Here is a 16,511-nt window from a genome sequence, read left to right as displayed (position 1 = left end):
TTTGCTCACAGATCAGTCCTTTTAAAATTTTACAATGAGGATTTTTATATATCTAACTTTCTTTTGGTCACAGTAACTTTTAGTGATTATCTCTTGTGACATTGAAAGTTTTGTTGTGTGTGTGGCCATTGTTTTTTATCTGATTTTGCCCATGTCAGATTATCCTGTTAGAATTTTACTATGAATAGTTTTATACATGGCAGTATGGTTTTTATTTTTATGAAATAAATTAATGAATTGGTTGAAAACAATTGCCAGTTTACATTTATGTCTGAAGTAATCCTTAATAAATAGACTGCAGTTCTTTACATATTTGGGATTATATGTAATAATTATGTAATTATTCAGGTTAATTCTATTCTTTTTTAATTGATTTTTTAGAGAGAGGGGGAGTGAAACATCAATTTGTTGTTCCACTTATTTATACATTCGTTTGTTGATTCTTGTATGTACCCTGACAGGGGATCAAACTCACAGTCTTGATGTACCGGGACAACACTTTGACTGAGCTACCTGGCCGAGGCTTCAGGCTACTTCTATGGCACGGAAGTGCTAATCCATTACTTGGTGCAGGAGCAAATCACCCCACTTTGTCTGGGCTATGCCTGGAAAAATGACTGTCTCTATAGTAGCCACTGATATGGATTTAGCAGTTTTGGACTTGATCAGAAGCATATTTAGGGTCCGTCAAGTCCTTACATTTAGAGATGCCTAACTCAAGACATACTTGCTTAATTTGTTCCAGGTATAATTTTTTTCCTTAAAAAATCCCTTTATTTAGGGGAGGGGGATAACTAACCCCAGACTCCTGAGTTTCTCCAGTTGGCAACTGATTTAGTTGGATGGGAAAGGAAATCTTGTTGTTTTGCTCTAGATTTACATTCATCTTTCAACCCGGTGAGCAACTTTGGGTGAATAAGCATCATTAGGAAAAAAAAGGAAGAACAACCAACTCTTCTTCTAATTTTTTTTTTACAACCAAGAAGCAGGTTTTAGATGTTCTTATTTTGGTTTTGACCGAGAGCACTGACGCCGACAAGTGTTTCCCTATCAGGTATTATAAAGCGGTCAGTTTTGTGGGCTGTTAGAGTAACATCTTTGTGATCAGCTCCTGCACTAAATAGGTCATTATTTTACTACCAGCTTCGATTCTCCAACCCTAAAAAAGCAAGAAAGGAAAAAACAGCATGACACAAGCCATCACTTACATAGCACCTTTTTTTAAAGTTAAAGATTTTATTTATTTTTAGAGAGAAGGGAAGGGAGGGTTGATGTGTGAGAGGTGTATTGGCTGGTTGCCTCTTGCAAGCCTCCAACTGGGGACCTGGCAGGCAACCCAGGCAGGGAATTGAACCAATGATCTTTCAGTTCACAGGCCACCACTCAATCCACTGAGCCACACCAGCCAAGGGCTACATAGCACCTTTTAAAACCTTTTCAACTAGTTTTAAATAATTCCCCAGAATTCACATTTTTGTTTAGTAGTTAAAGCCATACTTTGTGTTCCTCTCATAGTGACACAGTTAAGATCCCATGCTCAGCTGTTAACCAAAATTCTAAAACAAAAAAAATATTGTATTGCATTTGGAGGTAGCATGCCATTAAGATAGCATACTTTGTATTAGGACATTTTTCTGTACATTTAAATATGGACAAAGGACAAGGGGAAAATAATTAAAAACAGACCACGGTTGATAGAAGCTTAATGAGAAAGCACCACAGTAGAGCTTAAAGCCTTGGAGAAGGTATCAGATGGAAAAGAGCACCTCACTCTTTGGTTTCACCATTTCCCGTTGCTTTTGTTTGTAAATGCAGATGGCAAACAATAAGACATGAAATCGAGTGGTGAACGTGATGTTGAGATCTCAGCTTCCCTTGTAAATGAAGGTCATTTTCTACAACCTTAACTTCCATGTTACCCAATCCAGTGTTGCCCACCAGGCCCCAGCACCGTGTTAGAGCAGGGCAGCCACTCTGGGAACAACGTACGCAGGGACTTGATGACTCGTTTCCAGTAAAAGAGGACTCAGCCCCATGAAATTACCAGTGTGTCGTCAGGATGCCTACAGGTCATCGTGAACCCTGCACAGGGCAGGGGTTCACTTGATACTCAGGGTGAGTGAACGTTGAACAGGACCTCAGAATATATTGAAAGTGACATTTATTTATTTGACACGTAATACGTTTGTTGCCCCCTGCCTTTTGGTTTGTAAAATGTGAAGAACTGCACGGGTTGGATCCCACAGTTCCCGTCCTAAAGGGCAGGCAGGTTCCTCGGTGCCCACACTGGTCACCTCTTTACCCCCAGCTGTGTATTGCTTTCCTGGCGCAAGGGTAGTACCTACTGTCTTGCTGGAACAAGGATGTTGGAATTTTAAATTTCTCTGGCTTTTAGCTTGTGACATTATTCTGTTTTGTGTCTGTTTTCTTACAGGTTTTGGATTTCTGATATCCCAATGGGTTCTTCATGAAGAATAAAGAATAACTGTTGTTATTCTTTTTCCTCTTTGCTCCTCTTTGGGAAAATGTAGAAAATAATACTCAAAAGCCCCAGGTAGCTTAGGAAAAGAAATAACCACAAATCTCCTAGGCAGTTGGGATCTTTGGTTTCTGATGAGTCTTAATGAATGATACACATTGAGATATGCATCATAATCACATTAAGTTCAATAACACTTTTTTAAAAACCTCATTGAGGACATTTTTTCATTGTTTTCAGAGAGAGGAGGGGAGGGGAGAGAGAGAGAAATGAACATTGATGTGAGAAACACGTATTGGTTGCCTTCTCATACACTCTCCAACTAGGGATCGAACCTGCAACCCGGGTATTTACCCTAACTGGGAATTGAACCTGTGACCCTTCGGTCTATGGGATGGTGCTCCAACCAACTGAGCCACACAGTCCAGGAGATAACATTTTTTATTGCTTAAAAATGACAAGCCAAATCTGTTTGTCTCTGACCATAATAAACCCCGAATATATTACTAAAATAAATACTAACCAGCAATGGCAAGACTAAGGTGAGGTGAGTGAGGCACTTCCCTTGGGCACAAAATTTAGGGGGGGCATCAACCCCCCCAAAACCCAACACCTCAGTAATTAAGATATGTTATTTTAATGCAATATTTTTAAAAAGAAAATTAATGCAAAAAATTCATGATGACCAAAATATCAAAATTTGAAATAAAGACAGGATCAGTAACAGTACCTTGCTAAGACATCTTGGAGCCTTAGACAAAAAGAAAAATCATTAATATTGATTTTGTCTTTATCTGGGATTTTGATTATTTTTGGTCACATATTTTTTGCATTAATTTTCATTTATTTAAATATTGCATTAGCATATGATTTCTCTTGATTACTGAGCTTTTGGGTGCTTCCTTAGATTCTGCACCCAAGATGCAGGCCCCACTTAACTTCACCTTAGCTGAGGCCCTGCTAACCATTACCAGTTAGGGTAGTAGGATGGCATATTCCCTTCTCTAAAAGTGTTACTTCAGGGGAAAAATATGTACAGTTATGATTTAAGCCTAGTTAATCTCATTGGTCAACCAACATCCATAATTTTAGTTGTAGTTTGGCAATAGTTTCAATTAGAAAGTTCTCCCCGAGTCTAAAAATGGGAAAGTTGTCTTTTTGTCAGTTCTATCCAAAGGCATCATATTATCAAAATCCATTCTATTTTTTTTTTTTAACAGCTTGCTTCTTTTTTTTTTTTTAAAGTTGGACGACAACTCATCTAGTTCAATTCATCAAAAGGTTCTCCTCCCGCGGTAGCTTCCTCTGGCTCTTTCTCTGTTAGTCTTGGCGGGAGAGCGCCTGTGGGGCTTCTTCCGGGATTCCACTTTTGTCCATCCTCCTTCACTGGCTTTGTTCTCTTCTTCGCTGGCTCCTGAGTCAGTGCTAGGGTGCAAAGGCATCCCTGGAATGGCCCGGGGTCGATGGTGGCCAGTTGGGCTTCGCTTGAAGTCAGATGACTGATGTGTATTGAGTGCTGACTGATTAGCTCTGTAGAATTTTTCAGAATATCTCTCTCTGGAAGGAGTGAAATGCTGACCCTTTCCACTGTACCTTCCTCTAGGAGATGAACCGAGTGATGTACTACCGCGACTGTATTTGTTCCCACTTCTACCCGAGGACTGAGCCCTCCTCTCTGTAGAGCTGTCAGCAGCAAGACTGGAAAAGCCACTGTCCCTGGAGTTGAGCTGTAAAGAGGAGAGGTTTTTGGTCAGCCCGTACTGGGTAGGAGAGGAGCTTCTGGATTGGTTTATAGGTGTGATCTGTTGATACTTAACGGGCACTTGGGTCCTCCGCACAGCAGCAGCGTAGGAATCCTGGTCATTGAAGTAGGGGAAGAATTGTGACCCCAGAATAGGATTGCTCTGGGAACGCTGCAGAGAAGTGTTGGATGCAATCTGCCACATCCTCAGAGTGTCTAACCACTCGCAATCAGCACCTGCAGAGGAAATGGAAATGAGCGTCTCTTAAGCCATAGCGAAGCTGCAAAGCTGCATGCCTAATTCATAAGTCTGTCTCTGGATAATGTTTGGGATGCTCTAAGCTTTTCCATTCATAGAAATTCTAGGTTAGGTGTGAGGACATCACCTTTATAAACGCTTTTTTAATTTTGTTTTTTATTATAGAGAGGGGGAGGGAGGGAGAAAGAAATGGAGGGAAACACTGAAGTGCAAGAGAAACATCAACTTGTTGCCTCTCACATGTCCCCAACTCAGGACCTGGCTGGCAACCCAGGCATGTGCCCTGACTGGGAATTGAAATTGTGACCTTTTGGTTCACAGGCAGATGTTCAATCCACTGAGCCAAACCTATAAGTATTACAGGCAGGGCTATAAATACTTATTTAAAATGGCATTTACAACGTACTGAGTATATGCTGTATGTCTGGCCCTGTTCCCCATGCTTTGCTTATATTATCTCATTTAATCCTCTGAATAATCTTCTCAGGTAAATACTAATAATCTTATTCTATAAAGGAGGAGAAAGTTTGGGAAACAAGTAACTGGCCCAGGGTCACACAGCTAATAATTCCAGATCCTTCTTCCCACTTTACCATATTGTCACTTCTGAAGTTGCTGGTTAAATGCGTTTGGATGGCAGGGGCACATTTAGTTCATAAAATGCTTTTTGCCAGCCAGCACTTTTAAAGCCTCGAGAACTCTAAATGCTGATAAAAGAAATTGGATTCCAACAGTTGAGCCAGCTAGCGAGTGTCTGGCAGTTCATATCCCCAGAGGAGAGATTCCTGAGGATTAGGAATAAGAAAAACACATTTTTTTTTTTGGCATGGAAAATGAAGCTTCATGGTAAACAGGTAGAAGTTAAGGTAAAAGGAAATGGTCAATTAACAATTGTTTGGTACATATTTCAGTGAATAAGCAAGTCCCTCACTCCCAGGATCTTTTCTGTCTTCTCCAGGGCCCGACTAGGTTGCCCACTTTCTTGAGTTCCTGGTGGTCCTCCTGAGCTCCTTGGACCCTGCGTGTCGGATGGAGCTTCCGGAGAAGATCCGAGAATGCCCATTCCTCTCTGTCAGCAAGTTGCCTCCCTCACTGCTCTGCACAGGTGACTCACACACACCTCTGTGGTGACTGTTCAGATATAGGTGACCTTTTATGTCCAGACATTCCTCACAGCCTTCATCCACCACAATGCCTTCCTCCTTTCACCTTGACTTCTCTGACCTTTAGCTTCCAACAGAACCCTGATTTTGTCTGGTGTCCAGCCCACTGCATGGATCCATGTGCGTCCAGGAAAGCTGACCACATTCTGGCTCTAGCGGCAGACTTAGATTAGTCCAAGCCACACGTAGTAATGTCACGTCTGGGAATGGACGTGATGGTTGGTTTCGGCCAAAGTAGCCTGAGGGGTAATCTGCTGGGGGTTTCTAGGCAAGTCTTTCTCATTCCTAAACATGAGAACAAGGGCTGGACCTCGTATTCCCTCTGCGTGTTGCCGTGTCTTTATGTGATAACTGGGAACGTGAGAGGTACTAGGATGAGGGTGAAGGCAGTGTTAAGGATGGCAGAGTGGAAGGAAGAAAAGGTTTATTCCTCATCCTTAATGTAGCTGAGCTGGCTCAGCTTACTGCACCTGGACCCCAGCCTACCTTTGAACTTCTTGTTATGGAAGATAAATTTTAGTATGTTAACACTCATGGATTAAGAACTTTAGAATGCCTCTGAATCACCAGGAGGGGTTATTAAAATGCAGAGTGCTAGTCCTTACCCCCAGGTAAGGTCTGGGGTGGGCTTGAGAATTTGCATTCCTAACAAGTGCCCATGATCTTGAGGCTGCTGGTCTTGAGACCACACTTTGTACTATTGGGAAGGAGTATACTGAAGTGGTATTTCCTGTTACTTGCAGCTGAAAAAATATATTCTAACTGATGCAGGTCGTCTTCTGAGCTTTCATATCACAAGGCAAAAAGAAACACGAGGGGGAAGGAAGGATGGAAAACTAGCTAAAACTGGAGTAAATCAAAGGGAGGTCAAGCCCCCTTTCATCCTTCAACCTCTTCAGTTAATAATCAGAAGAAAAGGTTTGCCCAAAGCCACTCTGCTGGGAGACTGAAGGGCACTGACTAGTCCTGTGTACACTCTTAGAGAAATAATTTGCTTTCTTCCAAAAGATTGAGATTTAAGAGAAGTAGAGGACACCTGTTAGATGTCTGCTCGTTGCTAGCTTTTGGGAATGTCTCCACCCACATGGTTACAGTATCTTGCCCAGTATGTCCTCACCACCCACCACTACCTGCCCTTCTGGACACAGTTAATTGGTCCAGAGGAGAATGCTTGAAAAATAGCACCAGTAAGTCTTACCCCAGGGAATCTGGAATTGGGACTGACAGAGTATCTCTTTGGTGAGCCTCAAGTGGTGGGATGCGAACAATGTAAAACTTGGAAGCAATTGGCAGGTACTGTGTGTGTTGGCAGGAAAAATTATTGAAGTAAGAAGTCCTTAAAGGCATGATAGTAACCATGCAACAAGAGACTGTTGAATTAGCAAAAAAAAAAAAAAAAAAAAAAGAACTTAGAAACAGAGTGCCTTCTGTAGAGAAGCTAGTAAGGATCACTGCCTACTCTATGGGTCAATCACGTGTAGAGACAGATGCTCCGAGAGATGTTCAAAGATGTGTCTGTGGCTCAGAAGGCTGGTTAAAGCTCAGGCCCGATCATGGTGGTCAGAATATCTGCTTGTGATTAATCGTGAAAGAAAATACCCCAGTACTGTGTTGACAGAGGAAGGCAGGTCTAGCATGCTGTCAAAGAATTTGTTGGTGGATTTGAAGTACTGTCCAAGATTCTGGGCCTCCTGGCTGGTGGACATTTAAAAATACCTGATGTGGTTGGCAAGCTAGCCCTTAGAGTAGAAGATATGTAGGTAGGGTCTCATAACTCAGCGGCATTAGCCATCAGGGTACTTTGTCTCCATGCCGACCAAAAACCTTGTGATACGGCTTCTCAGGCATATTTTCTTACTGGGACAAAACACACTCACTGATCAGAAAACATTTATTTCTGGTTTGTTTGCAGGTATATTTCTCATGGTGAAAACCAAACTGCACAGGGTTGAGGCATCCATCTCCCGTGTGTTTTTCAGCTTGTTACAGTCCTGCAGAACCTAACTGTGGGTTGTATTCAAGTTTCTGGGCCTACAAAGGTGAAGATGAGAACCTCTTCCCTGAATCTACCAAATGATGACCAATTCACCATCAAGTCAGCCAGCTTTCCTCCATGTTATTTCTAAACTGTTTCTTTATACCATCTGTAATCGCCATTAACACTATCCACCATATGCATTTCATCTTTTCCCTTTTCCTATTCTCCCTTACCTTTATTTTCCCTTCCCTTCCTCCCTCCCTTCCTTCCTCTCTTCCCCCACCTCATGTCATTCCTGGGCTTTGTGGCATCCACGTGTTCAGGACTCGGGAAGTTGCCCCAGTGATAGCAGCAGCTTCCTAGGAATGTTTGCTGGACATCAAAGATCAATATTTTTATTTACAACTTTGAAAACTAAATACATATATGTGTGTAATTAGGCATATGTGTTTTATGTACCAATATAACATAATCAACCATCAGTTTTCATCTTTTATCATAGTTATCTAACTATTGAAGTTTATTATAATATGCTCCTAAGCTTATAAATATTATTTAAAACCAATATTCGAAAAACAGAAGAGGGAAGTATTATATTAGAAAGCGCTATCTATTCACAGACTGACACTTGTCCCTGGTGGGAGAATTTGGTAGTTAGGTGTTGGAATCTAGTCCAGGACATGTGGAACTTACTTGAGTCTGACCTGCTTCTGGGGTTGTCCTCTGAGCTGGGGAACAGGGTCTGAATGGCAAGTTGGACAACTTTCACTGCATCTTTAGGTTTTGTTCTATTCCACTGAATTGAATGAACGTGTTTAGTGCTTTTTGGAGTTCTAACATCGTTCTGTAAAAAAAAGTAGAGAACCCACGGCTAGGCATACACATATTTACAAAACAGGAAGGAAAGAAAATCGGGTTATCATATCACTTCCATGGAACTTCTTAGAACACTACTATCGTAAGTGCATATTTAGGCATATTTGTACAATTTGCCTAAATATGGTGATTTGATTAAAAGGCAGATTTTAACCACTTTATTCCAGATGATAGCACTTTATTCCTTAGTGGATTATAGTCATTAAAAAGGTGGTTGTCTTCTCCCAGAATTTATTATATTTGGTAAAGCTCAACTTACCTCCTTTTAAATAAGGATTGAAAAACAATTTCTCCTGTGTACAGCACTTGAAAACTGATACGATGTTGAATAAATGAATACCCGACCACCATTTTGCCCAAGACTTCCTCTACTCATCAGAGTAACTGGGTGAGTGTGGGCAGCCTGGTGGGGCTAAATGCCCCCCGAGAATGCAGGGCAGCAGACGCACAGTGAGATAGAATGGAGTTAAGAATAGGGTTTGAAAAAGAAGAGGTTGCCAGATCAAGACACGCTCCTTTTTTGTCCTGAAACCTCCCTAATCACCAGGTGCCATAAATCAGTGAAGAGTCTCTCAGGGTTCAGTAAAGTTATGAAAATATGTTTAAAAAGTCCTGAAGTGACAGTTACGATCACCAGTGGCATGTCATCATGGAGTCTGAGAAGAAGGAGGAGGAGGAAGTGGAAGGGCAGAGAGAAGGACGAGGGAAGAATTCGGGATAGTGTGTCTCCCGACAGGAGGCAGAGAGGAACTCCGGCTGTTGTAACTGTCCAGTTTGTAATCAGAGGGCCTTTTCTGGGCGGTGGGGACTGGTCATCCTGAAGAGTCTAGATTCTGAGTTCCTCAGCACCAATCTACCTCTTTTTTCAGGTTTTGTGTCCTACAAGCAACACTTTGACAATTAATGCTCTTTCTCAGGTGCCTCATCCCTGAGAAGCTGGCACCCTGGCTGGTGAGGATGAGTGACTGCTATCAAACTACTGGCTTCCAGCATCGGGCCACCCTGGGAGGTGAACTGGGCAGGGTTTGGATTCTAATGCTGGACAGTCAGACCCCGGCGGCTCAGAAGACCCACACAGTGCAGCAGTGGATACAATCCGACTGGAGGCCGACTTCCTACATCTCACTGCTGGGAAGGGAATGGACATCACAGCTGAGGAAAAGAGAAACTGTATTTATAGTCAGAGGACCCGGGTGGTACTGCACCAAAAATGACACGGACTGTTCCAATCCTCAGCTACGCTTCATCTCTCTGAGTCTGTTTTCTCCAGCTGCTAATTAGAGAGAATGCTACCTATCTTTCCAAATTGACACAAGATCAATGAGATAAAACAGATGTAAGCTCCTCTTATGGTGCCTAGTTCATGGCCGATCCTTACTGAGTGTTTCTTGGATGAATGGATGAAATGATTGTCTTACTGATGGTAGGTGCACACTACTATCTCCATGAGCGCCAAGACTCTGGGCTATAACCCTTCCTCTGCTGTTCCCTGCTTCCTCCTCCTCAGAGGAGAGGCCTTCCCCGGCCACGGGATCTCATGCCGGGGGCTCACTGCTTCCTGGTTCGCATTTATCTCTCTCTGACATCACTTACTTATTTGTTACCTGTTTATTAGCTGTCTACGCCCACTGGAATATAAGCCTCAAGAGAGTATAGATTTTGTCTATTCTAATCACAGAACAGGCCTTGTCAGTAGGTGTTTGCTAAATATATAAATTTTAATTTTAATAGCATATTTTAAAGTGCAAGTTTTTTGTAATTTTCCATATGAAATCTATGGAATATGTTTTTGATGACAGACGCCCCTCATCCCTAGGTGGTAGAAGGAGTTGAGTCAGTCCTTGTGAAGAATCACTGATCTACCCTCACGCTTCAAATCTAAGCAACCCTGCTTTGGTCACTGGGACTCCCAGTACCTAACACACATGAGGCATATAGGAGGTGCTCAGTCATCAGCTGTCGAGTGGATGAAAATGGCCTCAATCTCTGCCTAGGTAAGTGTATCCTGTTCTCTTTGCTACCCAACACTTTCGGTAGTTATATTGATCTTCCCATATTCATGTTGTTTAAATCACTTTAAGCGCTCTGAGGGAGCAAATAAATTCCTATTGAGAAACCGATGGTAAGGCCACCAGCGCCTCCACCCCGCCCAGCTCCAGGCTTACCTCATACGTGACAGTACATTCTACGGTCTGATTTTCTGGTATTCCGACAATCCACTTCTCCATCACAAAGGGGGGCTGAAAAACACAAGTTAGACGCTGTAGGGCGATGATGCGGCCAGGCCTGCCCTGCTGCAGCCGGTCTCACTGACGCCAGCCGCCCCTCACACACTTGGCGAACTGGCATCAAGTCAGCTTCTCATGAAAGTCGCGTTACTCACATGTGATTGCTCACCACGTGCTAACGTCTGGGGTTTTGGTTTTTATAAGACAGCCTTTCATATATTTACAAACATCTAGTCCTGGTCTCTCCCACAATTTTCTCTTTTCTGAAATATTACTCAATCCTATCATTAGGTCATTAATTCATGCTAATAATTTGAAGCGTTAGCAGGAAGCTTTCTTCCAATGAAGAGAAAGCCTTAGCAATCTAAGGAGACTCAGAAGTGCCTCCTCTGAGTGCGAGCACTAGCTGGTTCAGAGGCTCCAGCAGCCCCTGTGTTTCCACTCTGCCTGGCCGTCTGGCTGAGCTGTGTGTGCGAATGAAAACTGTGGGGTCATTTCCCCGCTGTATTAAAACAAAGGATTCATGAAGAAGTGTATGCCTTGGATCCTATCTTAATTTTGATAAAAATGGTCATCATTAGAAATGAATCTCTCCTCTCCTCCCCCAACCCACCTTTATTCCTGGTTAAAAACTGCAAATGACTTAGTGGCTGTGAGCTGGGACAAACCAAATGCAGCCAAGATTGAACTGGGCTAGCGGGTTGTTGTGCGTTTTGTTGTTGTTGTTTTAGTTTGAATCATTATTGCTGCTGTTGGTGTTGAAAAGTTCTCCAGGTTTGGGGTGGTCTGCTGCAAGCCTGTCTTCCACATAAGGCCCGTTAGTGTCGGTGTGTGATTTTGTAGAGGGTGCAGCTCCTTGAGGAGTGTATGTGGCATTACAGTAGCAACACCTCCAGCCTGTTCTTTCCGCCGTGAACACCTTCCTGCTGTTAGCAGGCAATGGCTTGGATCCTGCTTCTAAATGACACTGAAGTGATGGACAACTGCTGCAGCCAAGAGACAGCACAGGGTGGCGGGGAAGAAGTACCTGTCCAGCCTTCAGACATCACACTAACACGTCCCGGCAAAGTGAAGGAAGGTTCCAACCATATCATAACCGTTACAGATAAATAGCACCACTGACACAACTCCATTACTCAGGGAAATCAAACAATGAATATCAAATCAGTCTACTTGATGAACACACTTGTCAATTAAAAGGACTTGGGTGTTTAGCAATTTTATGCCTGGGAAGGGAACACATTTGCAAGTCTAATGCTGTGGCTTTGAGGAGTGTTTTCCTTCCCCCACGTGTGCTCATACCCTGATTCTTCTTTGCTACTCACCCCATTTTCTTCACTGAAACCAAATATGCACTTAATAGTGTACAAGAGTTAATGGCTCGTGTGACGTTTAGGGTGATTGTCCTGTTGATATGGTGCTTACTTACCTGAAGTTGTTGACCTTCTACAGTTGAAGTCTCATTTGTGTTTTTTCAGTGTGATTGGGATGGAAATAATTTATTTTTTTGTTTTTAGCATGAGGAGAAGCTAAGCATCTCTCTAAGTCTTTCTTCAGTGTTTTAATGGACAGGCTTCTACCACTGGCCTTAAAGTAGGGACGTGCTCCCTGGCCACTCCGGGAATTCATACGTGTGAAGGCCAGGAAGCAGTGATGACTTCAACGCATGCCTCCTCACTAAACTCCTCGCTGTCTTTCAAGGAACTGAACCCAACCAGAAAGCCTCCCTCCTAAGTTTTTCAAAGTTTAACATGGCCCAAGATTCAAGGTAAATATTTTCATCTTTATCATTCCCTTTTCTTTAGTAAAAGACAGAATATGCATAAAGAAAGGTAGAAAAAAATGAAAAAATTAAATGACACTCGGTGTAGTACTTTTTAGTTCACACAGCATAAGTGGAATTTTAACAAAAAACTATTATGATCTCAATCTGCTAAATAAAATGTGCCTTTCAACAGCCAGCTAGAGGCTGAGCTGATGTGAGCGTGCACAGCACAAAAGCACACTGCTGGGGTATTTTAATGTCTTTGTTTGGTATCTGTGAATTCAAAGAAGCTTTTAAGCCGTAAATAGAACCCTACCTTTGTCATCTTTACAATCTCTGCGTCAGGTAGGTTAGTGTTGAATGTCACGTCTCTGATGTAGGTTATTGCAATTTCATCCCCATCCATCTCCATATACATTTTCCACTTACAGTCCTGGAATTAAAAGCAAAATTATAGAATTTGAGAAAGTGAAACAAATTTCAGTCTCAATGTTTTATAACACAGGAAGTATTCTAAATGAAGTATTATCGAAGTGTTTCTTTTTTCCCCCCTTTTCAATAAAAGGACATGGAATTAGATCTCTTTGTACAAATCCATCACCCCCAGTTAGGGCAATCTTGAGACACAATTTATCAATTTAAGTGCTCCATTATAGGAGTTGCAAACTGAAAATCCTAGAGGGGCCAGGCAGATAATAAAAACGAGTAAAGCCAGGCAGTTTCATTATAGAGCCTTAAATTGCAATCTTTCAAAATCGACCCATTTAATTTACATATTAAACTTTGTAGAAATATTTTTTCACTGACACAAGGAGATGTGCTCTTCCCACCTTTTTTTGAGGTTTAATAAGGCCCGCTCGATCTACCTCTTACTTTCCAGTATTGATAATGACACGAGCTCAAGTGAGAGCTTGCTTTCTTCTTAACAGGAGGGAGAACAGTCCTGCCAATGTGATGATGTACGGCAACTGGTAATGGGCCTCCATACTGGGGAGTTACCGGGAGGGTAAAGGACTGTTGGGAACTAAAGGGCAACTGCCCTGAAGGGACAGCCACCACTCAGCTTCTGTTGATTGCCCCCATGTGGACATATAAGCCCAGTCTTGCTAAGTCCTTTAATGTTTCATAAAAGCTGGATATCTGAATTCTTATAGGAAACCTCTTGGTATTTTAAATGATGGTATGCTAAATTGTCAGTAAAAGTACCATGTGATGATAAAGTGCTCTACACCATTGGTCACTGGGGGAATTTCAATTGAAACCACAATTAGATACCGTCATACACCTACCAGGTGGCTCAGACTGAGAACATCAAATGTTGGCCAGGATTTGGAGCTACTAGATTATTGGTGGGAGTGTAAATGGTACAATCACTTTGGGAAAAGTTCGGGCAAATTATTGTAAAACTAAACATACATGCATTCTCTGACCCAGAAAGTCTACCCCTAGATATCTACTCAAGATTAGTGAAAAAAGTCTTGAGCAGTATTGTTCTGAGCAGCTTCCTCATGATAGCCACAAAACTGAGCAGGGCAAGCAGGAGGAAGGATACCCTGTGGTGTATTCGTAGAACGGAGTATTACTCAGCAGTGCAAAGGAACAGTCACCGACGCATGCAACGATGTAGAAATATTGCAAAACCATTATAGTGAGTAGAAGTCTTTTACAAAAAGAACCTACTAAGAATTCCATTTCTTTGACTTTCTCCAACAGACAAAAACAACCAATGGTGGAAAAAATTCAGAAGAGTGGTTGCTTCTGCAGATGGGGATTGAATGGGAGGGGGCATGAGGGGACTTCCTGCCAATGTTCTCCTGGTAGGGGTTGGGGTTATCTAGGTGTATGCGTGAAGTAAGCAAATGCATACTTAAGGCATATATTTTTCTTACTGAACTCTAGCATACTGAAATACTTAGGAGGAAGTGTACTGATGTCTGTAATTACTTTGAAATGCCTAAAAAACAAGGATTGATATAGATGGCTAAAGGGATAGAGATTCTGATGAACAGCTATGTGATAAGGCAAGGAGAGTAAAATGTTAATTGTTGAATCATGGAAGTGGGTATATGAGGGTTCGCTGTAAACTTTTGTCAACTTCGCTCTGTGAAAAATGCAGTGAATATGTTGGCGGATAAACACTATATGTGCAACTAAAAGGAAAAATAAACTCATGTCTTTGTATTGGATTTGACTCCTGGACTATAAATTCACCTTCCCTCTTATGTTCATTGAAGAGATTAAGGATAAATACCAAGTCCTTGACGTGCTGCAACTCGAAAGTACTCTCGTAGCACCAGGCCTGGAATGCTTCCCGAGCAAGCCCAGACAAAATCATTACGAAAGAGCACTAACAAAGAAGCTGTGGAAAACCTGTTGGCTTCAACAGGAAGCTGGGGGAGCCTGATGTTTTGGGAAAGCTTCTAGGAGAATTGCAGAGCCAAGAGGGGCCCAGGCCCGCGGGGAGTGACCTCCTTTCCCCAGCAGAAGGCAGGAGATGGAGAGACAGTTCATGAAGAAAAAGGTCTGTTCAGTAATGTGAAAACCCAGCTCTTGGCTGACATAAGAATATTAGTGCTCACAATGGACAAATCTCTCCATGTATCTTTGTTTTGGAGCCCCGGCTTGCCTGGCAACAGAGGCCCGAGATAACTGGGCAGGACAATGACTCTTTGGAGTCATAATTTCCCTTCTCTGAAACAGCCTTGAGCCAGTGGCTGAAACAAAAAGCCTTGGACAAGCTGAGTTTATTTAGTTCTGTTCCTTTTGCCTGTCAAATTTTGTAATTTAGTCCAGAGCACAGTTAAAAAGACCTTGAATTGTGTGCAAATGCCTGGTTCCCTGTGTTTGGCTCTCCCTTGTCGCCGTCCAGGTACTCCTCCATGACCTCACTCCCTAGAGTGCACTCGCCCAGAGCTCTGGCGACAGGCTGGGACTCACTGTGGAGTTCTTGCTGTGCTTTAGGCACGCCGCCTGGTCATTCCACCGCGATACCTTCTTTAATATCCACAGTAAAAGGTGACTGAGAAAAATGAGGTTCAGACAGATTAAGGTATTTTCCAAGAGTTTCCCAGCTAATAAGTGGTGGAGGTGGAAGGTGGCCTGGCTTCAAAGCTGGAGGAGATGCCAATGAGAAGAGCCACTGGGAGGGGTGGTGGGCCTGACTCCCCGGATGGTGTTTGGAGCTCCGTAATGGGCTCAGCTATTGACAACAGGCAGGAGGGAGAAGGACCAGAAATTATTTTGCTAATACAACCTGAAAACCAAGTGGCCCCTGGTCCTTCCCTGTGGCAACTGCTTTTTTGTTCCCCAAAGTGGATCTTGGAGAAACAAAGATATACTTAATAGGGTTATAAAACTCTTCCTTTCCAAACTCCTGTTTTCTCTTATCTGAAAGAAAGCCTTTCACCTGCACCATAAAGGAAGATAGCTGCAGAAGCAATAAAAGTATAATCAAGGATGTTGTAAGACAAGGGTGGCATTCTCCATTCATTAAAAAGTAGGTACTACTTGTTACAAAGCTGGATGAGAGGGAATACACAGCGTTCATTTGAATTATTACCATAATCTGTCAATGCCTTGCTATAACTCTTAGGATGTCTATGATTAAATTGTGGTCTAGTTAAGAAAAGTAATCCACAAACTAACAAAATTCTTTAACTTTTGCTCAACTTCAAATTACACTGAGGCATCCCTTGTATTTTTGTTACCTAGTGAGTCACGAGGTGTCAATGAGCCTTCTCCACAACCAGCAGGACTTAATGCATTATGGAATTCCACAGGGCCCAGCTGCAGATGAAGTTGCCATGTAAGGGGCTCTTAATCAATTGATCACTGAAAAGGTTTGCATACAAATAAGATGAAATAAATCATCAGTTGCTACCTTTTTAGTTTCTTGGTAGTGATAAGGACAAGATCATGGGAATGAGGGCTCTGTTTTAAAAGCCATTTACTTTTACCAGGGAGAACTATTGATTTTGGCTTGACGTGAGTGACAGAAATGTGGCTATTGATTTTTGAGTCGG

The 16,511-nt window shown here is 42.4% G+C and overlaps 1 protein-coding gene across 6 annotated transcripts in view; it reads right to left on the bottom strand.

The window, feature by feature from the left end:
- Positions 1 to 2,902: 2,902 nt before the first annotated feature.
- MAP3K20 (mitogen-activated protein kinase kinase kinase 20) overlaps positions 2,903 to 16,511 on the bottom strand; it is a 159,805-nt gene continuing 146,196 nt past the window's right edge. For 4 of the 6 annotated variants that reach the window (XM_037151277.2, XM_053665205.1, XM_053665207.1 and 1 more), the window contains 4 exons: positions 12,806 to 12,922; positions 10,662 to 10,736; positions 8,314 to 8,464; positions 2,903 to 4,457 (listed from right to left, as the gene is read on the bottom strand). In XM_037151277.2, coding sequence (XP_037007172.2) covers positions 3,754 to 4,457; positions 8,314 to 8,464; positions 10,662 to 10,736; positions 12,806 to 12,922 — 1,047 coding nt within the window. In that variant the 3' untranslated portion in view covers positions 2,903 to 3,753. The remainder of the gene's footprint in view (positions 4,458 to 8,313; positions 8,465 to 10,661; positions 10,737 to 12,805; positions 12,923 to 16,511) is intronic. The other 2 variants (XM_053665206.1, XM_053665209.1) reach the window with 2 other exon arrangements.

The sequence above is a fragment of the Artibeus jamaicensis genome, unplaced genomic scaffold, assembly GCF_021234435.1.
Source record: "Artibeus jamaicensis isolate MK-2021 breed Jamaican fruit bat unplaced genomic scaffold, CSHL_Jam_final contig_391, whole genome shotgun sequence".
In the NCBI taxonomy this organism is placed as follows: Eukaryota; Metazoa; Chordata; class Mammalia; order Chiroptera; family Phyllostomidae; genus Artibeus; species Artibeus jamaicensis.
The sequence above is the reverse complement of the archived record's forward strand: the minus strand, read 5'-3'. Positions and strand labels throughout refer to the sequence as shown.